The sequence below is a fragment of the Heptranchias perlo genome, chromosome 9 (assembly GCF_035084215.1).
Source record: "Heptranchias perlo isolate sHepPer1 chromosome 9, sHepPer1.hap1, whole genome shotgun sequence".
Taxonomy (NCBI): domain Eukaryota; kingdom Metazoa; phylum Chordata; class Chondrichthyes; order Hexanchiformes; family Hexanchidae; genus Heptranchias; species Heptranchias perlo.
This window is the reverse complement of record NC_090333.1, coordinates 39,789,260-39,816,037: the sequence shown is the minus strand read 5'-3', so window position 1 is coordinate 39,816,037 and position 26,778 is coordinate 39,789,260. Positions and strand designations below refer to the sequence as shown.

General features: G+C 44.6%; 1 protein-coding gene across 4 annotated transcripts in view; it reads right to left on the bottom strand.

Moving 5' to 3' along the window:
• agbl4 (AGBL carboxypeptidase 4) overlaps positions 1 to 26,778 on the bottom strand; it is a 746,494-nt gene that overhangs the window by 13,902 nt on the left and 705,814 nt on the right. For 3 of the 4 annotated variants that reach the window (XM_067990246.1, XM_067990249.1, XM_067990248.1), the window contains one exon: positions 22,162 to 22,261. In XM_067990246.1, coding sequence (XP_067846347.1) covers positions 22,162 to 22,261 — 100 coding nt within the window. Of the gene's footprint in view, positions 1 to 4,733; positions 4,830 to 22,161; positions 22,262 to 26,778 lie in introns of those variants that run through there. The other variant, XM_067990247.1, reaches the window with a different exon arrangement.

Below are 26,778 nucleotides of genomic sequence, written 5' to 3'. Positions count from 1 at the left end.
AGGCCCTGACAATGGCCGTTCAGACTCAGTGAACAACATTCTGCCGCCTTAAACAGGCAGGCAGATACACTAGCGCTGACCTTACAAGGCTTCACACATGTCCTCCAAACTGTCATCCAGCAGGGTGGTAGAAGTGATATGGGCCTTGCCCAGGGGAGGGATGATGGCAAAAGGGAACATGGAAGTGGGGACGCCACTCAAAGCGTTCCCACCTTTCACCCTTTGTCCTCCTCTCAACCAGTACCCGCAATGCTGCCTCCTCTCCAGGTGGCCGAGTCTGCCCCTGCACAGGTGCAAGTGGAGCAGTCTTTGGAGGAGCCCTCACGGGCACCAAAACCCAGAGGGTGTAGGCCCAAAGCATCTAATCGGTCAGGGCATGAACAACAGCAACCTGCCATTACCTCTGCTGCAGCCACAGGGGATGCACCACGTAGAAGTAGTCGGAAGAGAAAGGCGAAGGTTTTGTAAGCACGAAGGGGATGCACAAGGGTGTTTGACGGTTGGTCATGTTTTTTTAATTTATATTAGGTTTTTGTTAAACTCACATTAAATATTATTATTGTCACCACTACTGCCGCGTCTTGACCATTCTTGACTGGCTTCTGTAATGAGGCCCTTTCATGAGGTTCGCCATGAACGGCGTCACTTGATGCCACCCATTGGGTCACTCTACAGTGGGTGTATGTGTAGTTGCAGGACTGTTTTGTGCAGGGCGGAATGGAGGGTGGGGGGGCGCTGGTCTGTCCAGGTGGTGTGAGGACTGGACTCTTCACACTGTCTGATGTTAGGAGAACCGTTCACATATCAGTGGCTCCCTGGCCTCACGAGCAGCCAGGTGAGCCGCTGCTCTGCTCATGAGTTGCTCCTGCTCCTCCTCCTCCTCTTCAATGTGGATGGCAGATGTGAATGGGGCCTCCTCAAACGGCCCCCCTCTCTGTTGTGCCATGCTGTTGCTCAGTGATGGGGTTCTTCAGAGGTGTCATGAGCCACGTGTGCAGGGGGTATCCCTTGTCCCCGAGGAGCCAGCCCTTAAGGGTGTTCGGTGCATGAAAGAGGGGCGGGATGTTGGGTTCCTGGAGGATGAAGGAATCATGGCAGCTGCCAGGGAATCTGGCGCACACATGAAGGAATCTTTTGTGGTGGTCACAAACAAGCTGATTGTTGATGGAGTGATACCCCTTCCTGTTGATGAACAGTCCTGGCTCGTGTGGAGGTGCTTGTATTGCTATATGGGTGCAATCGATTGCACCCTGCACCCATAAGAAGCCAGCCACAGAGTGGAATCCCACTACCCTCTCCGTCTGGCTGAGGTCATTCATGAGGAAGTTGACGTACTACAAGGCCCTGCGAAACAAACTGTCGGTGACCTGCCTTATGCACTTGTGTGCAGATGATTGAAAGACCCAGGCAATGTCCCCGGTGGCACCCTGGAATGATCTGGAGGCAAAGAAATTGAGGGCAGTGGTGGCTTTGATAGCGACAGGTAAGGAGATGCTGCTTGGCCCAGCCGGGAGCAGCTCGGCATGAAGGAGGCTGCAGATGTCTGCGACTACCTGGCGACTGACTCTGAGCCTCCGTATGCACTGTTCCTCAGAGAGGTCCAGAAAGCTGAGCCTCGGTCTGTAGACCCCGTGGCAAGGGTAGTGCCTCCTGCAACGTCGCTCTCTCTGTTGTTGCCCTCTGTGCTCTTGTGCAGGTGCCTGTGGCGCAGCACTGTGTTGTGGAGCTCCACGTGGCAGAGGTGGACGCCGTGCCTGGCGAGGCTGGTGATGTTGCTCGTCCTCGGATGTGGTGGTGAATGCAGCCATGGTGCCCCCCCATCCTGATGGTGTGAGTTTAAGGGGGTCTGCAAAGTAGTTAAATATGTTTGAACAGCAGAATTTTGAGTGGAAAGTAAGAATTCTCAATGAAAATACAAAGATCTTGCAGCCAAAACTTTGTCTGAAATAACAGAGTGCCCTGCTGCAATAAGTGACCTTTTCTTCCCATCTGTCAAATAAGCATTTGAATGTCCCACTGGCTGCTGGCTGAAACACGTCTGTTGCAACATGGAGTGTTTCCCACAGCACGGGAAACATGCTGAGGATGCTTCAGAATCGCACCCCTGCCAAAATGTGGAGAAAATTAAGTAGTTCAAGTACCTAAACTAGCTCAACAACTATGTAAATGATCATCCCGCCGGCTTTAATTGCCAGTGGGACTTTCACATTCGGGAGGCGCGCGCACACCCAGACGGGTCAACGGGGAACCTGGAAGCCTGCGGGTTGGAGCCAGGCTCCGAACCCGAACGGGATTGCCCCGATTTTTGGAACCCCCCCCACCCGCAACGCACCCGCAATTTCCCGGGAAAATCAAGCCCTTTATGTCCTCTTCACAACTTAGAAAGGGAGGGAACAGGATATGGAGGCAGAAGGGAATTGGATATGTACTTGAAAAGGAAAAATTTGCAGGACCACAGGGAAAGAGCAAGGGAGTGGGGCTAATTGGATAGCTCTTTCAAAGAGCCGGCACAGGCACGGTGGGCTTTATGGCCTCCTTCGGTGTTGTAGATTCTAATGAGAAAGGGGACATTGAGGAATTAGCAAGGGAAAATAAAGTTTTCATCAATTATTTTTCCCGATGAATTAAATCTCTGTGATTTTTATTACTATGTCACTAAAGCTTCTGCATAACAACATTATGCAGCACCCAGCAAGCTACTATAATTCTGGATACTTATGCTAGGCTGTGCTGCAGGGCTCCACCAGATTTGTCCAGGCACCTAAACTGAGACTTCTGAATGTAAACAGTCTGCTCTTTCACACTTCTTATAGTCCAATGGGCCTCAGTATATTTGCTGTGTCCGAGCCTGGATGATGTACTGGAGTCATTAGCCGTAACTGTAGGGGATATTCCTGACCACTAACAACCATTCTGATGCATGGTTTTGAGTCATAAGCACTAGTATAGTGGATTGTCACATGATAAGACCATAATGACAGCCACCTAGATAGCAGGCATTAACACACTGGAGTTGATTGGCATCACACACTAGCTGGACATTCATAAAATGAAACCCTTTTCTATCAATGAAATGAAGAGGGTTGTCTTATGAAGCTTTCAAGACCGCATGTATTCTTGTCCGTTGCTCCCCGCATCTGCAGGAATTCCACCACTCTATACAATTGAACTGCTTGGTTTCTTTATTTTGTAGATTCCATTGAGGTTATGAACTGTGAGACCTACTTGAACAAAGTATCATTGACTTCTTTATACTATAGTGAGCTGCTGTCTAACTAATGTGACAAAGATTACCTGAGACTGCCCAAAATGATCCAGTGGCAAATAAATTCAAAGCAGTGGTCACTTTCACTGCTACATTTAAGACTATGCCTCTCATTGAATTGGGCTCCAGATCTTCAGGCAGCAGCTGGCATAACTCCCTAGGGGATGGAACAGAGGAAGTGTAGCCTTCTGAGGCATTAACGAGCAGAGAAATCTAAGTAAAAGTTTCTAGGTCTGTATACCCCGTAACATGGGTGTTGATGTGTTGGTAACAAGTTTTTTAAATGATGTCTCACTCTAAGTACCTTCAATCTACTCCTCCTCCAACACAAGAAGAAAAGGATTTCCATTGGGCAATCCATTTTCCCAATCCAAAATGTAAGTCTCCAGTACTGACTTTAAAAGACAGAACTTTTTTGTCAAGCTCCAGAACTAAAACTAAAAAAACTCACTGTCTTGGGAAAGTTTTAGACAGCTGCACCAAAGATGTGCTCCGTTATGTGGTGTCTGTCTCAGGGATACTGCTGTGATACTCACACCACCACTTATATAGTGACAGTTTTTCCCAATTTTGGGTTAGAGGTACTAATTTGGATATATCGCAGGGATAGCTTGGCCATGTTCACTCACTAGCATTTACATGAGGGCAGGCTAAGGACGTTAGGTTATTTAGGCAGGCAATTTTTAGTAAGTAAATTTTTGGGGGGATTGGTGTTGTGGCGGTTAGTCACAGCACCCCATGTTGCTCTTTATACCAACTCAAAACCACCCGAAAATTTCAACAGTAAATCCAGCCTCATATGACTGCATGGTTCTTAAGAGTTAGTAAAATTAATCTATATTTCCAGACTATCAGTAAACTGTTTACTTGAGTCAGATTTATTGGTGTTTTTTTCAGAACTTAGATGCCAGGCACCAATGCTAATAGATTTACTAGTTCATTTTTATTTTATTTTGAAGGATAATACTGTTTTGGGAAATAGTTATGCTACTTTAAATCAATGTTTAAAATTATTTGGTTATTTCAGCAATTTAAAGCAAGTTATTTGAACTAAATAAATATCTATTCCAGATTAGCATAGTTATTACAACTAGAGATAAGGACTGAAATTATAATTTGTTTTCTTTGCATATACTTAGGAATATATTTAAGAATTCCATTTAAATGATCAATCTGACTGGAACTTATCTGTATCCAATTAATTTGATCTCCTGTTTGCTTTCTTATTTAAACTTATGATGATTCCCATCTTCCTCTAGCTCATAAAGTGTTGCAAACTGCAGATTGTTCCCTTGTCCAACTACAGGCAAAAACAAGGAATTCAAGGACATTCTCAGGATAGTCATTTTTTTTAGAAATTCGTTAAATACATGGCAAACTTGTACGCTGCATGTACTTTTATGATTGAATGAGAGAGACTGGTTTTCAGTTGCTTTATACTATCAATATCATTTATTTAAACAAATTGCTCAAAATAGCTAGGAATAAAAAGAAAAATGGCAAATGCTGGAAATCTGAAATAAAAACAGAAAATGGTGGAAATACACAGTAGGTCCATCAGCACCTGTAAGACAGGGAAAAGACAGGTTAAGCCATCCTTGTCAGAGCTGGAAACTGGAAGATACCAACCCACTTCTCAGAACTAAACAAAATGAGGTGGGGCCACAACATAGCTTTAAAATACCTGGTAAAAGTCGAGAGACAGATGTGCAAACAACTATCACAAAGAAGGAGTTAGTGAGTTTATTAGTCTGATGTGCCTCTAAACTGCCTATAAACCAGAGGTGTCAAACTCAATTTATATGGGTGGCCTGGACCGACATCCTGGCACTTGATGTGGGCCACATTCAGCAAGAAAGTTATTTGAACACACTGAGATGGAAATTGGTATGTGTTTCGCCCGTTTTTTTGGGTGTAAAATGCACGTAATGTACACCAATTTCAGGGCTGAGGTTCTACACCTAATTTGCGCCAGCAGCATGGCCGCTGCCACATTGGTCCTCACTTCCTCCTCCCATTAGAGCAATAGGTGAAGGCCTAAAGGAGACTGCATAGTTCCCGACACCCAGATCACAAGATTACACTTAAAAAACAGTTAAAAAGCCTTAGAAATACCTAAAAAATTCTTACCTAATGGTCCAGGTAAATCCTTGAGGACTTCTAAAAGTCCCTGAATGTGGTTTTCTATGAGATGCTTATTCTTGAGCGTATGACTAAATACTAAAAACGGTGTAGTTCCTGGTTCATCCCAGGAAATAGTCAATTGTAAACAATTTTACAACACCAAGTTATAGTCCAGCAATTTTATTTTAAATTCACAAGCTTTTGGAGGCTTCCTCCTTCCTCAGGTGAACGTTGTTGGACCTGAGGAAGGAGGAAGCCTCCGAAAGCTTGTGAATTTAAAATAAAATTGCTGGACTATAACTTGGTGTTGTAAAATTGTTTACAATTATCAACCCCAGTCCATCACCGGCATCTCCACATCAAGGAAATAGTCAGACTGACACAGTAGCAGAGAGCAGCTGACAATCTTGAGGTCCAGCTGGCAGTTGTGTAATAAAGTGAGTGTTTCTTTAAACACTGAGATATTGATCTAGTTCTTCTTTGTGGACCTCCTGAGATGAGCGTGCACGTTACAGTATATTAGCTGTTTTGGTTGAAATAATACCATTCAGCTGGTCAGCAAGTTATCTTCCAACCTCAATTTCAGTTAATTTCTTAAGCTTTTTTTCCTAGCCAAGAAATCTGCTGCTTCTGCATGTTCACATTTGGCCTTTGTTCAAATGTTTCTATTTGACTGTACCTATTTTCTTTTATGTATTGTTTTCTGCACCTCAAAGTTGATTGTTTAAATTTCTTCCCCAATTCTCTCCTCTTGAAATATTTTGTGTTCCTGGTTCACAATCATTTTTTGAAATCTTTCTGTTGTTTTCTAATCATTATCAGTTGAATCACATTGAATAGTGATAAGCTACGTTGTAAACTCTAGCATATCAATTATCTATTATATAGAATTGCATAGAAATTATTTCATCTTCATTTTTTAAAGGCGGAGGAGGGGCTGGAGGAGGAGAGAGGGGGAAGGGAGAGAGGAGGGCGAGGGGGAAGGGAGAGAGGAAGGCAAATGGAGAGAGGGAGGAGGGGAGGGAAGATGGGCGGAGAGAGGAGGCAAGAGGGAGACAAGGATCAGAGGAGAGGAGGAGAGGGAGAACAGAGCAAAAGGAGAGGTGGACTGGGAGAGAGAGGGGAGAGGACAGGGAGGAGGAGTGGAGGAGAAGGTGCAACGGGAAGGGGGAGAAAGACGGGGATAAGGAGAAGAGAGAAGGAGGAGAATGGAGCAGGGAGATTGGGAAGGGAAAAGGGAAGGGAGACAGTTATGAGAGGGAAGGGGTGGGGAGGATTGGGAGAATGAATGAATGAGGAAGGGGGCTGGAGTAAACGAACAAGGGACAGAGGGCGAGAGGGGAGGGGGAAGAGTAGGTGGCTAGGGGAAAGGAGGATGTTTGGATGATTAGTAGTGATGGGGGGGGGTGCTGTTTCTCAGGGCTGTGTACAGGAGGAGGGCAATGGGAAAGGGATGATTTCCCCAATCATGGGGGATGTGTTAGAGTAGACCAAAGTCAATTTCTATTCTGGGGGGGTGGGGGGTGAGGAAACAGTGCAACAGCAGGATTTCCATGCTTGGTGGGGCGGGCAGGCATGGGGCAGGATCAATTACTGCTGCTCAGAGGAGAGGGCAGCCAGAAGCTAAAACATTGCTAATGGGAGGTACTGGAAAGCTGCTCAGTGTAGGATTGGGGGAAGGGGAGGTGCAGGGGTTGGGCCAAATAGATTTTCAGTAGATGGTGTAATTAGGGGTTAGGGGGTTTTGAAGGGAAAACTGGCCTAATTCATGCGCAGTAGGGGATGAGTTGGGAAAGTATTGCTACTTAGTTGGGGGAGAGGTTACCAGACGATTTATTGTTGGGGAGGGTAGAAGAATCCAGAGGCCAAAATATTGCTGAGTGGGAGGGTGGGGTGGTACAGTTGAAGACAAGATCTATGGCTTGTGGAATGGGCTGGTGCACATTATTCCAGCTACTAAGAAAAAAAATCCAGCACCTCAGTGGGAGGGGAGAGGAACAGGCAGTAATTGTAATGGGCCACTGGGTATGTGGCCCGATAAGAAGACCATTGGGAGCAGGGGAGTTCCCAGTGCACATATCAACAATAACCAAATTGGGAGCGGTGGTCATCTGGTTAAGCGGTTGGCCGGCCGGACCAGGGGCTGAACGGACGGCCGATCAGGTGGGAAGTGTGATGGGCCAACAAGTGAGGCCATTGGGGCAGAGCACTTCTTTGGATCAAGCAGCAATGGATTTGGATGAATGTGCCACCAGCTGCTGACAGTTGGCCGTGATATCATGGACCAATTGAAGAGGGGGGAGAAAGATGCAGATGTGATGCGTCACATCCTTCCAAGTCACACACCATTCCGACTTGGAAATATATCGCCGTTCCTTCATCGTTGCTGGGTCAAAATCCTGGAACTCCCTCCCTAACAGCACTGTGGGAGAACCTTCACCACACAGACTGCAGCAGTTCAAGAAGGCGGCTCACCACCACCTTCTCAAGGGCAATTAGAGATGGACAATAAATGCTGGCCTTGCCAGCGATGCCTACATCCCATGAACGAATAAAAAAAAGGCAGCCTGTGGGGTGAGGAGCAAGGAAGTCTGTGAAGGGCTAAATATTTAAAATTAAAATTTAAGACAGGTATAAAGAATATCAAGGAAAACTTGACATACTTTACTTAATGTAAGAATTCTGGTTCAGAACAGAGGGGAGAGCAAACTTCTCCTTTGTGTCCTGGGAATGCTCAATTGCTGGGCACAAAGCAGAGGAAAAAGGGTGAAGTCGCATGATGTCTCCACCCCTTTTGCATTGCTCCAAGTGATCACCTTTAACATAGAAAAATATCTCAAGATGCATCACAGAGGTGTAATCAGACAAAAATGGACGAGAAGGAGATATTAGGAGCGGTGAAAGGTGCGTTTTAAGGAGGGTCTTAAAGGAGGAGAGAGAGGCAGAGAGGTATAGGGAGAGAATTCCAAAGTGTAAAGCTTAGATGGTTGAAGCCATGCCGCCAATGGTGGATGGAAGAGAGGAAGATGTGTAAGAGGAACAGAGAATTCTGGGAGGTTTAGGGGGCAGAGGAGGTTGCAGAGGTAGGGAGGGGCAAGACCATGAAGTGATTCACACCACATTAGTGCCAGGTAATGACCACCAAAAAGCCCAACCACTTCCACCTGACCTTTACAGGTACTATCATCGCTGAATCTCTCACCATCAACATCCTGGGGGTTCACCACACAATACGCCACAGTAACTTGCCAAGCTTACTTCGTTGGCACCTCCCAGCCCTGCGATCACTACCGCTAAGAAGGACAAGAGCAGCAATGCCATCCGAACACCATCACCCACAAGCACAACTCCAAGTTATATACTATCCTGGCTTGGACATATACTGACATTCCTTCATCATTGCTAGGTCAAAATCCTACCTAAAACCATCAAGAGAGCACCATTACCACAAAGATTACATTGGCTCAAGAAGAAGGCCCACCATCAGGGTCTCAGACAAACTAGAGTTAGGCACTAAATTGAAAGTTTCTAGTGTCGCCTGCAACCCAAGAACAATTTTTTTTTAAAAGTCACACAGACTGCACTTCAGGCATGCTTCACCTGACCAGTGCCCAGTTTGGGGAGGGGGGGGGGGTGGAATTAGGGGAGGAGGAAGAAAATCAAGGCTTATAACTATTCTGAAGTTCACCAGGTTTCTGATTTAATGGTCAGAAACTCTAGTGAGTATTGATTCAGGTCACCACTGCAATTCTCTTGATCAGATTCAGATTTACCCTAATTCTATTGTATTTTCATTGGGGATTAAGTGGGACAGTGCATCTAAGACCCAGTTTCAAATCAAACTCATAGTGATGGAATGAAATTTTCTTCTCTGACATCCTTCACAAAGTGAGTCTGAGCAGTATCAACCCAATTTCTAGTGAGTGCAAGCCCATAGCATGAAACTGCCCATAATTTGGCAATAAATTTGCATCCTTTCCAGAGACACCAGAGGAATGGCTGGTGTGAAAAATCCCACTTACCTATCAACCTGATCTTAGCTGATCTCCACTGGTCCCCATTTCCCGTAATGCATCAACCTCAAAACCCTTATCCTCATCTTCACATCTCTCCATGGTTTGGTTCCTCCTACTTTAATCCAGTGCCATGTCCCTGTCCTCTTCTAGCAGGAGGACAGGGACATGGCACTGGACCTACTGTGCATTCTCCCGTCCCGCCACTCTACCATCCATGGCAGAGCTTTCAGTCATCTTGCTCCCTCACTGTGGGAACTTGCTCCCTAAATCCTTCATCTTGCGACATTTCTCCCCACCTTTAAAATCCTCCTCAAATTCTGCTACATTCGCCACCTCCCATAACACCTTCCTATTCCAGCTCAGGTCTGATTCCCCAACTGAGAAACACCTTGGGACGTTTCGGTACATTAAAACATTAAATGTGCTATATAAATATAAGTTGCTGTTGTTAGCACTACGCTATAATTCCCTCCATTCACTTTTTTTAAAGCAAAAAAACTTGACATTGGCATAAAGCTGCAAGCATAACTTTACATTAATATATTCCGTTCTTAAAATTGGCTAATGGAGGAAAATATATTGTTATGTCACAAAATTAGAACATGTTGTAAATTTTGGCAAAATGTTCCATTCCCCAGTACTGCCACTGCATCTTGATAAGTGCAAGAATTCACCAAAAATATAAATTTTTTAAAAATCTCCACCTCTCATTTTGGTTACGTAAATGAGCCGCACTCTTTGTCATTGATCTCAATGCAGGAGCATCTGGCAGGACCTGGCGCAATGGCTGCACATAGATACCCACCCACTGGGGAAGTAGGGAGGACAGACTGAAGATAGGAAGGTAAGTTTGGACATCTTTTATTCCACCCCAGGATAAATTGAAGCACTCTGATCTCAGAGACTCGGGCTTGCAGCTATGCATAAATTTCCTGCCCAAATTTTAGGCACAAGGGTAAGCTTGTGCCTAGAGTTCATGAGGAGGAAAAACAGGTATTTTTCTCTGCTAAGGTGCTCATAGAGGAACATCTACCTTACTCTGACCCTGTTTCTTTCTACCTCTCTTTGACTCACAGGTGTTAGTAATTACAACACTTACATTTTCTAATTGTCGACAAAACACAGGTGATAGAGATCTTCTGTGTGCTTCAAAATTCAATTTGTGTTCTTTGTTTAACTCAACATAGAATAAACAAAACACTTGGTCTCTCTCAGCTTGATACACTTGCTGAAATTTATAGAACATATGACAAAAGCCAGAACAGGTGTACAATCAATATAGTCTGTCATTTTTCTCACTCTCACACAAACACTGAATATAAACGTGAGCTATATAAAGCTTTTGAAATTTGCCCTCCAGGATTTCTTCAAATACTTTTGGAAAGAAAGCTGAGCAGAAACTGCTATAAGTTAAAGAAATATATTCAGAAGCCACAAATGGTAGAGTTGCATCCTGGGAAACTGGGTACAGTGCACATGCTCAGACTGTATAATCTGCATTCAGCTGATCAGAGTCACAGCTCTGGGCAAAAATATCAAGGCTCAGTCCAGGCTGAGGACAGACTGTAATGAAGGATTTTAAAGACAATGGGCTCGATGTTAGCAGGGCTGCGGGTTCGTGGCGGGGGGGCTATTGGGCACGTGGGTAACGCGCCCGGTGAAATTAGTCAGCCACCCGCGCGATCGCAGCCCAATTGGATCCACTTAACTTGTCTTCCGGGTTCCCCACTGCTGATCTGCGCGTCAGGCGGGCTGCGCATGCGCAATAAGATCTGTCAGCTGGAGGAGCTCTATTTAAAGGGGCAGTCCTCCACTGACAGATGCTGCAACAAATAGAAAAAATTACAGCATGGAGCAGCCCAGGGGGAAGGCTGCTCCCAGTTTAATGATGCCTCACTCCAGGTATCAATAGATGGGGTGAAGAGGAGGGGGAGGACAGAGATCTTCCCACCGGCGGGCGGGAGGAAGCGGCCTGCCTCTGCCACCAGGAAGGCCTGGCTCGATGTGGCAGAGGAGGTCACTACCACCACCAACATATTACGCACCTGCATACAGTGCAGGAGGCGCTCCAATGACCTCAGTAGGTCAGCCAAAGTGAGTACACTTACTCATTCCCCTACACTCCGTCTGCCACATCACCGCCCCCACCCCACACCTCCTTCTGCACTGCCAACACTACTCTGTCACATCACCCCTCATGCCCACTCAAAGCTCATCCTCATCTTACCTGCACTTACTCACCTCGCCAGTACTCATCCCGCCACTACCACTCAACCCAATCCTCATACAATCTCATGGCTCTATCTCATACTCACCCTCTCGTGCATCACTTTCACAGTCAGCCTCACTCAACCTGCCATTACCTGTGCTGCAGCCACAGGGCATGCATCAAATATGTGCAGTAGGCAGCGTAAGGCAAACGTGTCGTGAGCATGAAGGGGATGCACAAGGGTGTTTGAGGGTTTGACCAACTCACATTACATATTATATTGGCACCAATACTGCCACGTCTTTGCGAATCTTGTCTGGTTTGTGCAATAATGCCCTTTCCTGAGGATCACTATGAAGACCCACAACTGATGCCACCCATTGTGTCACTGCAGAGTGGGTGTAGGTGTATTTGCAGGGCTCTTTTGTGCAGACGGCTGAGAGACGTCGGAGATGTCCCCGGTGGCACCCTGGAAGGATGCGGAGGAGAAGTTGTTGAGGGCAGTGGTGACTTTGACAGCGACAGGTAAGAAGATGGTGCTCGGGCCAGCCGGGAGCAGCTCGGCACGAAGGAGGTTGCAGTTGTCCATGACTACACGTCGAGGGACTCTGAGCCTCCGTGTGCACTGCTGCTCAGAGAGGTCCAGGAAGCTGAGCCTCGGTCTGTGGACCCTGTGGTGAGGGTAGTGCCCGCTGCGACGCATCTCTCGCTGCGGTTGCCCTCCCTCCTGCTGTGCAGGTGGATGTGTCACAGCACTCTGTTGTGGAGCTCCACGTGTCAGAGGTGGACGGCGTGGCCGGCGAGGCTGGTGATGCTGTTCGCCCTCCGAGGAGGTCATGACTGCAGCTACGGCGGCCCCCATCCGGAAGATGTACATCTGAAGGGGTCCGCAAGGTAGGTACATGTCTCTGGACCCCAGGGTAAGTGTGCAAGTTGGTGAATTTGATTGTTAGGAGGAGGGTGGTGGAGGCCAAACTTTGTCCCAAGTGACAGAGTGGCCTCCTGCAATGAGTGAGGGTCTCCCCCCCCCTCCCTGTCAAATGGACCTTTGCAGCTGCCACAGGCTGACAGCTGCAACACGTCCATTTGAACTGGGAGTATTTCCCCCAGTGTGGGAAACAGTCCCAGTTGTGTCTAAAATCCAACCCCTCCTCACATAATCCCTTAATCAGGTCAGTTAATGACCTGAAATAGCACAATAAATACTTTCAAGTGGCATCCCGCTGGCTTTAATTGCCTGTGGGATTCCCACCAGCGGGGGCTGCGCGCGCACGCCGGCCTGTCAGTGGGGAACCCGGAAGTGGGCGGGTTGGAGCCGGGCTCCGGTCCCGCTCCGGGATTCTCCGATTTTCGGAGCCCCCCCCGCCAGGAACGCACCCGATAGCGGGTGCTAAAATGATGCCCAATAAGACAATTCAATTGATAAATTTAATCATGTTATTGCAAAATAAGTAATATTTTGATTTAAATTTTTTATGTTTAAAACCTTATTTTGAACATTAGAAATTTAAATTACTGCAAGAAAATGCCAGACAATTTTTATATTACAAAGCATTATGAATGATTTGTGGGGAAAAGATAACACTACATGATGTTGTTATAAGGAGCTGTGACCGATAACTTTTAAGATTAAAATTACAACTTCTGTTGGACTGCCTCCTACTGGCATTACAAGAAAATGTAACCAGTATGGAGATTCAACAGGGCAAGTTGGGCCATCAAAGGGTTGAGTTCATCATTATTCAAAGCACTGCAGGTGGCAGGGACTCAGCAGCAATTTAAAAGTCCATTCAGGTTGGACTTTTATTAGCCATGGCAATGAAACTTGACAAAAAAGAAATTACAATAAAAAACTGAACAAAGTTAAAAACTTTGACAAATGTAGATCAAGTTCCAAAACAGCAGTTAGGAGACTGAGACCCGACAGTGCCATCAGTGGGGTTGGGTGATGGGGCATGCAGGAATTATAGAGCCACCAGCAGTGGAAGGGTGCAAGTGCAACTCTAAATCATAATGTTGACATAGCAGAATTCAATGTTAAATGTTGACACTGAAGTGTGACAAAAAATCGTGACAACAGCAATAAGGCTTTTGGACAGAAAGTGCTAAGAACATTAGAAATAGGAGCAGGAGTAGGCCATCTGGCCCCTCGAGCCTGCTCTGCCATTCAACAAGATCATGGCTGATCTTCTACCTCAACGCCATTTACCTGCACCGTTCCCATATCCCTTGATGCCTTTTAATATCTAGAAATCTATCGATCTCTGTTTTGAATGTACTCAATGACTGACCCTCCACAGCCCTCTGGGGTAGAGAATTCCAAAGATTCACCACCCTCTGAGTGAAGAAATTTCTCCTCATCTCAGTCCTAAATGGCCTACCCTCTATTCTGAGACCGTGACCCCGGTTCTAGATTCCCCAGACAGGGGAAACATCCTCCCTGCATCTACCCTGTTGAGCCCTGTAAGAATTTTGTATGTTTCAATGAGATCACCTCTCATTCTTCTAAACTCTAGAGAATACAGGCCAAGTCTACTCAATCTCTCCTCATACGACAATCCCGCCATTCCAGCAATCAGTCTGGTGAACCTTCGTTGCACTCCCTCTATGGCAAGTATATCCTTTCTTAGGTAAGGAGACCAAAATTAGACACAATACTCCAGGTGCAGTCTCACCAAGGCCCAATATAATTGCAGTAAGACATCTTTACTCCTGTACTCAAATCCTCTTGTAATAAAAGCCTAATTGCTTGTTGTACCTGCATGTTAGCTTTCAGTGACTCATGTACAAGGCACACAGTTCCCTTTGAACATCTACATTTCCCAATCTCTCACCATTTAAAAAATACTCTGCATTTCTGTTTTTCTTACCAACGTGGATAACTTCACATTTTTCTACATTGTATTCCATCTGCCATGTTCTTGCCTGCTCACTTAGTCTGTCTATATCCCCTTGAAGCCTCTTTGCACCCTCCTCACAACTCACATTCCACCCAGTTTTGTGTTATCAGCAAACTTGGAAATATTACATTTGGTCCCCTCGTCCAAATGATTGATATAGATTGTGAATAGCTGGGGCCCAAACACCGATCCCTGTGGTACTGTTGGCCAGGGGATGCAGAAACTACTGAGTTTATTCCGAACTGCTGACACACAGGCAAAAGCAACTTTTGAACTGAAGTAACCCGAGTTCAGTTGCTGGCCTGAGCTGGCTGGAACCGGTTTGAACTAGCTAAGTTTCGTGAAAGACAAAGGAGATGTGATAAGACACAAGTCCTTATTTAGAAAAGGAGTAATGAGGTAATGCTACATAAGTCCTTGGGACAGAGCCTATGAGGAGAAGACACGGACTAGACGAGCAAGCCTCAACCAACGGGAGAGAGACAGCACAGCTTGAAGAGATAAGATTCGGAATAAGAATGAAGAATCTCGGGTGTGGAGCCAGCGAAGACTCCGGAGACCAACCATCGCGGAAGTGGAAGAACCTACGTCAGGGACGTAGAGACAAAGTCGAAAGAGAGAGAGAACGGAACGCCTGGCCAGCGTCAGATCTCCTTTTCGGGTATTAGCCTTTATATTCTGTGACCACTCAGGGAGTGTCAGAGAAACCTAGTGGGTGTGCGTTTAGATCCTAGTTTGGGTATAAAACTGTATAACCTGGTGCAAACTGCATGTCTATATCTAACCAGACGTATAAGCTATATGTATATGATCTAACGACATGAATAAAGCGAATTGAGAGTTAAGAGAGAATTGAGACTTCTCCTCTTTGTACTAAGCCAATAACTGTAACTGGTGACCTCCGGTCAACAGTACCCCACTAGTCACAGTCTGCCAACATTAAAAAGACCCGTTTATTCCTACTCTCTTTTCTGTCCGTTAACCAATTCTCAATCCATGCCAGTATATTGCCCCCAATTCCATGTGCTCTAACTTTGTTCACCAACCTCCTGTGTGGGACCTTATCGAAAGCCTTCTGAAAATCCAAATACACCATATCCACTGTTTCCCCCTTTTCTATTCTACTAGTTACATCCTCAAAGAATTCCAATAGGTTTGTCAAATATGATTTCCTTTTCATAAATCCATGTTGACTCTGCCAAATCCTATTATTATTTTCTAAGTGTCCTGTTATCACATCCTTTATAATAGATTCTAGCATTTTCCCCACTACTGATGTCAGGCTAACAGATCTGTAGTTCCCTGTTTTCTCGCTCCCTCCTTTCTTAAATAGTGGGGTTACATTTGCTACCCTCCAATCTGCAGGAACCATTCCAGAATCTATAGAATTTTGGAAGATGACAACCAATGCATCCACTATCTCTATAGCCACCTCTTTCAAAACCCTGGAATGTAGATCATCAGGTCCTAGGGATTTATCGACTTTCAGTCCCATTAATTTCTCTAGCACTATTTGTTTTACTAATACTAATTTCCTTCAATTCCTCATTCTCGCCAGACCCTTGGTTCTCTAGTATTTCTGGAAGGTTTTTCGTGTCATCTTCCGTGAAGACAGACACAAAGTATTTGTTTAATTTCTCTGCCATTTCCTTATTCCCCATTAAAAATTCTCCCATCTCTGTCTGTAGAGGGACCCACATTTGCCTTCGCCGGTCTTTTCCTTTTTACATACCGATAGAAGCTTTTACAGTCCGTTCTTATGTTTCTTGCTGGTTTACTCTCATATTCTATTTTCCCTTTCTTTATCAATTTCTTGGTCCTCCTTTGTTGAATTCTAAAATGCTCCCAATCCTCAGGCTTACTGCTTTTTCTGGCAACTTTATATGCCTCTTCCTCTGATTTAATACTATCTTTAATTTCTCTTGTTAGCCACAGTTGGACCACTTTTCCTGTTGGGTTTTTGAGCCTTAAAGGAATATATATTTGTTGCAAATTATGTATTAATTCTTTAAATGCTAGCCATTGCCTATCTCCCATCATACCTTTTAATGTAGTTCCCCAATCAACCACAACCAACTTCAGCCTCATACCTTTGTAGTTTCCTTAGTTTAGATTTAAGACCCTAGTTTCGGATTGAAACTACATCACTTCCAAACTTAATGAAGAATTTTATCATATTATGGTGACTCTTCCCTTAGGGCTCCTTTACAACAAGATTATTAATTAACCCTTTCTCATTGCACAATACTAGATCTAAAATAGCCTGTTCCCTCGTTGGTTCCTCAACATACTGATCTAGAAAACCATCTTGTATACATTCCAGGAATTCATCCTCCACAATACTAGTGCTAATTTGGTTTGCCCAATTTGTATGTAGATTAAAGTCCCCATGATTACTGTATTATCCTTGTTACATGCACTTCTAATTTCCTGCTTTATACCATGCTCTACATTACCACTACTGTTTGATGGCCTATAAAGAACTCCCACCAATGTTTTCTGCCCCTTGCTGTTTCTTAGCTTCTCCCAAACTGATTCTACATCTTGATCTTCTAAGCCAAGATCCTTTCTCACTATTACACTGATCTCATTCTTTATTAACAGTGCTACCCCACCTCCTTTTCCTTTTTGCCTGTCCTTTGTAAATGTCAAATATCTGTGAATATTCAGTTCCCCGCCTTGGTCACCCTACAGCCACGTCTCTGTAACGGCAATTAGATCATGCCCATTTATATCTATTTGTGCCGTCAATTCATCTACCTTGTTGCGAATGCTGCGTGCATTCAGATAAAGTCCCTTTAATTTTGCCTTTTTAACTTTTTTTCCTATTTTGACCTTATTTGCTGCTGGCCTGTGTGTCCGCTGCCTTCCAATTTCACTTACTATGTTTCTGCCTTCCACTTCCAGCTTTGTTACTCACCCTTCTCAATCTCCTCCCAGGTTCCCATCCCCCAGGCAAGTTAGTTTGAACCCTCCCCAACAGCATTAGCAAACCTCCCCGCTAGGATATTGGCCCCGGCCCTGTTGTGGTGCAACCTGTCCGGCTTGTACAGGTCCCACCTCCCCCAGAACCGGTCCCAATGCCCCAGGAATCTAAAGCCCTCACTCATGCATCACCTCTCCAGTCATGCATTCATCTGCTCTATCCTCCTATTTCTATACTCACTAGTGCATGGTACTGGGAGTAATGGGAGATTACTACCCTTGAGGTCCTGCTCTCTACAGAATATTCTTAATCAGATAATACATAGGCCAAAAGTTTTTCCTGCTCTCCTCTGCTTACTCTCCACATAGTTCCCATTTTAGCAAATAGTCCATTACATTTCTCTGCTCTATCCATGAACCACTTTTCTCTCATCTATCTAGAATCGTTCTTTTGTTCCTACTTTCCTGATTATTATCCTTGGACAGCACAGGATTCTTGCTCTCATTTCTGTCCAAAATCATGTGTCATTTTGTCATCTCCATGGTCAGACTAAGCAAATGGCATGCTGTCATCATGGGGGTGATTTTAAAATGGAGCCGGGAAGGGGGCGGGGGTTCAAATTGAGATCGGGAAACCCATTAGTACGGGTTTCCCGGACGTCCTTACGATTTTGACGTAAGGACATCTTTTACTTTTTTTTGTCGGTTTCCTGTTCGACTGACCGGATGATTGACAGGCTGGTCTCAGTCGGACTGGAGACCAGCCAGGGAGAGGACGCTCTCAGGTAAGTGTGCAGGTACGTCTTTGTTTGTATGGATTGGGGGGGGGTCCACAGGGGGGCATGGGTAGACACACGGTGGGGGCATGGGTAGACACACGGTGGGGGCATGGGTGGGCACCGGGGCATGGGAGGGCATGGGGTGCATGGGTGGGCATGGATGGGCATAGGGGTCGCGAGTCATGTGGGATAGAATTGGGGGTCAGGCAAGGGGGCGATGTCAGGATCGGAGGTCACCAAGGGGTCTGTGATTGTTGTGGGGGTGGGTCGGGAGTGGGAGGATCGGAGTGAGGGAGAATTGGAATCGGGGTCGGGGGTCGGAGGAGGAGGATCGAGATCGAGGGATTGGGGTTGGGTGATCGGGGTCGAGGGTCAGAGGGTGGGATCGGAATCGGGGGTCAGGGATCGGGGGTCGGGGGATCAGGGTCAGGGGTTGGGGCGTCCATGATCGGGGGTCGGATCTGAAATGGTGGAAATTTTCAATGCCCCCCCACCCCGCCCCAACTCACCCGTTTTTTAATTTGAAAATTGAGCCCCATAAGAGCATTACACACATCTGATACAGGTTACAGGTGAGCCCAATAAATCATGCATACTTCTCTGATGGGTCACACTCTAGGATCATGCTTATCTCAACTTTAACCAACAGTCATCCCTAAGTATTGACATAGTGTACATAACATGTTAACTTTTGCTTTATTTTTTGGTCTAGATAGTGAATGCCCTCAGACTGGCCTCACAACTGAGCTCAATTCATACACCCTTTCCAGCAGAGGTCACTGGATAGCTATCAGAAACAGGAAAGCACTACTGATTTTTCCCCATCCTATCCCAAAGGTGTCAAGGCTTGTTGTACGACCACTGCCTCAGTGGAGATCATCTAACAGCACAGACTGGCGATTAAACCTTGGACCTTTTCGGACTATATGGCTGGCTTCCACGCTGGTAATGCATTCATTAAGGAAGCCATCATAGGAAGTCTAACGTCCCAGACTCTTCCATCACTGTCCCTGGGTATGTCCTGTCCCACCGGCGGGACAGAACCACCAGAGGTGACGGTACAGTGATGTACAGTCAGGAGGGAGTGGCCCTGGGAGTCCTCAACATTGACTACGGACCCCATGAAATCTCATGGCATCAGGTTAAACATGGGCAAGGAAACCTCCTGCTGATTACCACCTACCGCCCTCCCTCAGCTGATGAATCAGTCCTTCTCCATGTTGAGCACCACTTGGAGGAAGCACTGAGGGTAGCAAGGGCACAGAATGTACTCTGGGTGGGGGACTTCAATGTCCATCACCAAGAGTGGCTTGGTAGCAACACCACTGACCGAGCTGGCCGAGTCCTGAAGGATATAGCTGCAAGACTGGGCCTGCGGCAGGTGGTGAGCGAACCAACACGAGGGAAAGACCCACTTGACCTCGTCATCACCAATCTACCTGTCACAGATGCATCTGTCCATGACAGTATTGGTAGGAGTGACTAGCGCACAGTCCTCGTGGAGACTAAGTCCCATCTTCGCACTCAGGACACCATCCAACATGTTGTGTGGCACAATCACCGTGCTAAATGGGATAGATTCAGAACAGATCTAACAGCTCAAAACTGGACATCCATGAGGGGCTGTGAGCCATCAGCAGCAGCACAATTGTATTCCAGCACAATCTGTAACCTCATGGCCTGGCATATTCCTCACTCTACCATTACCAACAAGCCAGGGGATCAACCCTGATTCAATGAGAAGTGTAGAAGAGCATGCCAGGAGCAGCACCAGGTGTACCTAAAAATGAGGTGCCAAACTGGTGAAGCTACAACACAGGACTACATGCATGCTAAACAGTGGAAGCAACATGCTATAGACAGAGCTAAGCAATTCCAAAACCAACGGATGAGATCAAAGCTCTGCACTCCTGCCACATCCAGTCGTGAATGGTGGTGGACAATTAAACAACTAACGGGAGGAGGAGGAGGCTCTGTAAATATCCCCATCCTCAATGATGGCAGAGTCCAGCACGAGTGCAAAAGACAAGACTGAAGCGTTTGCAACCATCTTCAGCCAGAAGTGCTGAATAGATGATCCATCTCTGCTTCCTCCCGATATCCCAACCATCACAGAAGTCAATCTTCAGCCAATTCGATTCACTCCGCGTGATATCAAGAAACGGCTGAGTGCATTGGATACAGCAAAGGCTATGGGCCCCGACAACATCCCGGCTGTAGTGCTGAAGACTTGTGCTCCAGAAGTAGCTGTGCCTCTAGCCAAACTGTTTTAGTACAGCTACAACACCGGCATCTACCCGACAATGTGGAAAATTGCCCAGGTATGTCCTGTGCACAAAAAGCAGGAAAAATCCAATCCGGCCAATTACTGCCCCATCGGTCTACTCTCAATCATCAGCAAAGTGATGGAAGGTGTCGTCGACAGTGCTATCAAGCGGCACTTGCTCACCAATAACCTGCTCACTGATGCTCAGTTTGAGTTCCGCCAGGACCACTTGGCTCCAGACCTCATTATAGCCTTGGTCCAAACATGGACAAAAGAGCTGAATTCCAGAGGTGAGGTGAGAATGACTGCCCTTGACATCAAGGCAGCATTTAACCGAGCATGGCACCAAGGAGCCCTATTAAAATTGAAGTCAATGGTAATCAGGGGGAAAACTCTCCAGTGGATGGAGTCATACCTAGCACAAAGGAAGATGGTAATGGTTGTTGGAGGCCAATCATCTCAGCCCCAGGACATTGCTGCAGGAGTTCCTCAGGGCAGTGTCCTAGGTCCAACCATCTTCAGCTGCTTCATCAATGACCTTCCCTCCATCATAACATCAGAAATGGGGGTGTTCGCTGATGATTGTAAAGTGTTCAGTTCCATGTGCAACCTCACAGATAATGAAGCAGTCCGTGCCCGCATGCAGCAGGACCTGGACAACATCCAGGCTTAGGCTGATAAGTGGCAAGTAACATTCATGCCAGACAAGTGCCAGGCAATGACCATCTCCAACAAGAGAGAGTCTAACCACCTCCCCTTGACATTCAACGGCATTACCATCGCCGATTCCCCCACCATCAACATCCTGGGGGTCACCATTGATCAGAAACTTAACTGGACCAGCCACATAAATACTGTGGAGACAAGAGCAGGTCAGAGGCGAGTGACTCACCTGCTGACTCACCAAAGCCTTTCCACCATCTGCAAGGCACAAGTCAGGAGTATGATGGAATACTCTCCACTTGCCTGGATGAGTGCAGCTCCAATAACACTCACACTCAGGAAGCTCGACACTATCCAGGACAAAGCAGCCTGCTTGATTGGCACCCCATCCACCACCCGAACATTCACTCCCTTCACCACCGGCGCACCGTGGCTGCAGCGACTCGCCAAGGTTTCTTCGACAGCACCTCCCAAACCCGCAACCTCTACCACCTTGAAGGACAACGGCAACAGGTACATGGGAACAACACCACCTGCATGTTCCCCTCCAAGCCACGCACAATCCCGACTTAGAAATATATCGCCGTTCCTTCATCGTCGCTGGGTCAAAATCCTGGAACTCCCTTCCCAACAACACCGTGGGAGAACCTTCACTGCACGGACTGCAGCAGTTCAAGAAGGCGGCTCACCACCACCTTCTCAAAGACAATTAGGGATGGGCAATAAATGCTGGCCTTGCCAGCGACGCCCACATCCCATGAACAAATAAAATTTTGATACTCCGCTACCCAAGAAAGGCAATACTGAAAGGTTTTTGAGTACAAGCGTTTGGTCGCATGTATTAAACTTTTAACGGTAGATGGTCACTTGTTGCATAACTTAAATTGGATATAACATCTACACAATCTGTATTTACAATTATGTCAGCTTCTTAATACTAGAATTGGTCAGATATCTGGAACTGTCAGAAGAGTCTAAGGAAGCATACTCTTAACTGTTACTGTAATTCCATACCTGAAGGTAGCTACTGATGTTAAAGATTTTGTACTGGCCACATTATTTGTTCTATAGTAGTCCATGAAAGTTCGAGCCAGGTTGTTTCCAAGTTTCATATCTGTGGATTTGTAGTTAAGGATTTAACACAAATATCTATGCATAGAAATAAATACAATAACATGGAACATATAACCTATCCAAAACTCCAATTTTGTTCCTGGTTTTTACAAGACAATCACTGTAACAAACATGGGTTTGGGTAGAATTTAAATGAATTTTTAGTGTTGGCAACTAATTTATCAGTACTGGCAGCTACTGGTTTTAAAATCTGAAAGTAAATACAGTTTGAGTCTGACAAAAATGTTATTATTGGAAGAGAAAAAAATCCAAGCTTCAGAAATATTCCTCTTAAAAATAATGATCATGGTGGATTCCTAAACGTTTGTTCAAGTGATTCAAATATAGTGTAAACAGAATGCATGCACATAAAAATGTTCATTTGTAGAATATTTATTTTATTCAATATGATTTTTTGACAGTTCTTGTGATCACGAAACAAAAAGGGCTGTGTAAGTATATAAAATTTCTATTTACTGTAAGTTTGATCATGCTTTTTAGACTACTGAATAATAAGATGACTATTGATGGATATATATGATAACCAATCAGCTTTTAGTGTGCCAATGTGCAATAGAAACCTAGAATCAGAATAAGAGGAAGCATGTTAAAATTCAGTATTATTTGTGAGGTAGACCATAAGTTTTTTTTAAACATACACATAAATAAACTGCAGAGTTTGATGAGGTGCAAGGACGTTTATCATATTTGGTGAAAGTTGGACAACATGCTTTAAAAGTTTTTAGGAAACAAAATTATGTTTTCAAACACACACATAACAATCCCAGATCAAAAAGTTATTGAAAGTTTGCGCTTAGAAAGGTAGTTAAGCTCCTGGTGAATATTCACTGAAGCAATCTTAGTGTAAAGAAGATAAGACTATTCATAGCATGTTTTCAATATTTCTGTTTTTGAAAAGAGATACAGAAGTGCATTTCAACTGACAAAAGATTCTGTCACAGCCATGCACCCACATCTCCAAAATAAGTTCCTTTTAGATCTATGTTGGTAAATCATGAAATACTGCATGGTACAAACACATGCTAAAGGTGGAAAGAAACAGAGGGGCAAAGAAATTGCTTGTAGGAGGCTGAAATGTAAAATATTAATCTGGGACAAAAGAATACATATGCATGTTTATTTTTGGTCAAATGAAGATTGGTAACCATGTGTTTTTGCCATTACAGACCAAAACTGTCCCTTCAAAAAGAATTTATTAATTCCAGATTCAGCAAATACAGGAGGAAAAATATGTAAAATGATCAGGTTTGCTTCAAGATAATGGAACAAGCTGAAAGGCCAAATTGCTTTTTCATACCAGTTTTCAGAAGAAACCTGGATTCTGATGGTAAGGAGTCATATTGAGGTTATTGAAAATTTGAAGACACATTAAATTATTAAGAGAATGTTATTTTTTACAGCTGGCCTCTCAACAAAACTAAAACAGAAAGTCTTGTGGTTAGAATCTAATCTTGATACAACTTATGAAGTAGCATGACCAGGCAGAAACCTCATTAATGTATGCTAATAGGGGTCCCAACACATCCATAGGACCCCGATAATGGCCCACTGAGTTTGGGTGCCTGCTCAATAAAACCTGGTGGGGAAGAAGGTGAGGCCCTTGAAGATAAGTCAAAAACCTTCCTTGGTGAGGCTAGGAGCAGAAGTACTTCCCCAGGCCCCACAAGAGGAGACTGGGCCTCTGTTGCCTCGAGCTTCCTCTCCTTCTCACTGCCAAAACGGTCCCTATCCCCCCGTCCCCTCCCGTGACCGTCAGCTTCCACCGGCTTCCCGCCCAGGAGATAAAATCCACCCTTTAATGTTTAGGCTGTAGCAAGATGGACAATAAATTTATTTATGAAGCAGAGATAAGCTGGTGTGGCATGTAAAATACTTATCAAATGTTAATATTAGGGGTTCCTTTGAGGATAAAATGGGACAAATGCATGGCTTAATCTAAGCTAATCTAAGAGTTGATAGCTTTGGGAGGAACCTTAAAACCAAATTTACAGTCATCAAGCAAATGACTACAAAGAAATGGTAGCATAATTGTCTAATTTCGTGCTGTAATTTTATTTCTGTGTAAAGGTAATCAATTCTCCATGCTAGTTTTGCTGGCCAGCCTGCTACAGCTGTCAACTCAGCAGACACCAGATGATGCTTTGTACATATTATCAAGCATATCCTAGCACCAAAGTAATTTAAGGTATTTCAACCACATCTTAAATGAGGACAGTTAAAAGTAAAATATGGGCAGCATCTTCATTATATAGGCTTAAAATCACCAAAAGGCATTTTCTTTGGGCATCTACGGTGCTGAGAATAACCTGTCACATGGTGATGTGTCCCGCATTTTGGCTGAGCTAAGGACAAAAAAAATGCAGAGAATTAAAGCAATTGATCAGCCGTGATATGTCAGCTTCAAAAATTATTTACTTCTCCGTGTAGAAGCCATGCAATAGAATACTTTCTGCAAATGGCTCTGTTCAATAAATTTTAATTGATTAAAATTAAGAATCAGCCTCCCAAAAAGATCTTGAGGTTAAGCACCTGCTCTGCATGTATAATAACTTGTGAAAGGAAAAAAAAACAGAATTTTGAAATACAGCCAAATCCCAAACTATGCAATCCTTATAAAGACAAATTTCTGGCAATGCTCTGGTATATAAATGCAAATCCTTACTAAGTTCCAATTTTGCTTTTTTACATAATCAGTACTTTTGTGTAGCTAATCTGTTATACGAAAATCTGGCTGCACATGCTTTTTTTCTCTCTTATTCCTAGTTAAATCATAAATGTGTACTCTGACATTAATGAACTGTATAATAAATTACTATTATACAGTTCCAATATTGCTTACTGTATTATGTTTTTGAACAGTAGTTACCAATGCTGTTCATAGGCTTATCTTTACCAATATGCTGCATGTATCTCTCTGAATGCAAATGAACACACAAATGTACCCTATTCTAGATAAATACATGTTGCTAATTTTCAGCATGCAATGGTAAAAGTATTCCAAATCTATCTGAAACTGCTATATTCTGGGACAAGAGGTGTCCAGCCTTAATATTATGTATGCATTTTTTCAAATTAAAGCCTGTTGACAATACAATATATAGCTCTATAAAGAAAAGTGATAATATATAGGCATAGAATTTTTACTGCTCTTATATTCATTATTCATCTGTAATGTATACCTTGTCTATTAGGACCACATCCCCACAAGAAATCAAATGTGCCCTTCAATAGCAATACATTTAAATTAATTACATAATAATCAGTTGAAGACCTTAATAGATAAACTGCAATTCATTGCTGTATTTATTACCAATCACATTTAGGGCAATGTGATAAGATTCTGGTCATGTGATCCACAACACGATACTGGAGAGAATTCAATAATTGAAACAAAAGAGAAGTCTTTTCCCTTTCATTTCTTAGTCTTCCTTCAGGGAAATGACTATGAATCTGACCCTATGAAAGACACCTCTGGGACCAGGATACCACTTATCAGCTCTAATATCCAGTACTACTTTGGGTCAACATGAAGGGTAACATCATCATCCTGAAATCTCCTAACGACACCAGTCACCTTGGCCTGTAAATGTACTAGTTCAATCATGGCCGTTCTTCAATCAACCCCCTGTCTCAGACTCAGCTCATGCCCTTGGATAGCAGTATTTACAGCCAATCTGTTTGACACAAACACTGTTCTCACTTGAGAGGGAAATTAATCTCTCTCTGCATCACATTCCACATTGCAATTTGGCATCCTGCTTCTTTCCATTTGGCTCACACAATCAAGTGCATCTATACACCTGGGTACATCATCAGTGTTGTTTATTGTGCACTGGATTCTTTCCCATATGAAATCAATTTAAGTACAAACAGCCAATTGCATTCACATTTTAACTAAGAATCATAGAACAAATATTGAAAGGCAAGGTGCAGGATTGACAATATAGGCAGGAATTTTAACTCCCTTCGTCTGGCAGAACAGGAGTTAAAATCCAAGCAGTGCACTTAGCTCAGGTTTCCCGTCCTGTGGCGATTTTAACACCGCTGCTTTCTTGGGAGTCTGAGGCGTCCGCCTGACTCAGCGAGAGCCTCATAAACATATGCAGATTTTAACTGCCTACTTAATCGCCTGCCATAGGGAAATAAGGCAGGAAGCTGGGAACATCCCCTCCTGCCTCATTAACACAGCTCTGTCGAGCCTGCTCCCCTCCACATGGTGGGAGCCAAAGACGATCTTTAACTGGAGAAAATTGCAACTAATCCTAGACTGGACATTGGACAAACACTCCGTGTGAGTGGAGGGTTCAAGAGTGACAGTGGAGAGGTGGAGCTGGGTGTCATCAGCATATATGTGAAGGCTGACCCCATGTCTGTGGAGGATGTGGCCAAGGGGTAGCATGCAGATGAGGAAGAAAAGGGAGTCATGGATAAATCCTTGGGGCACTCCAGAGCTAACGTTGTGAGGGTGGGAAGAGAAGTCATTGTTGGAGATGCTCT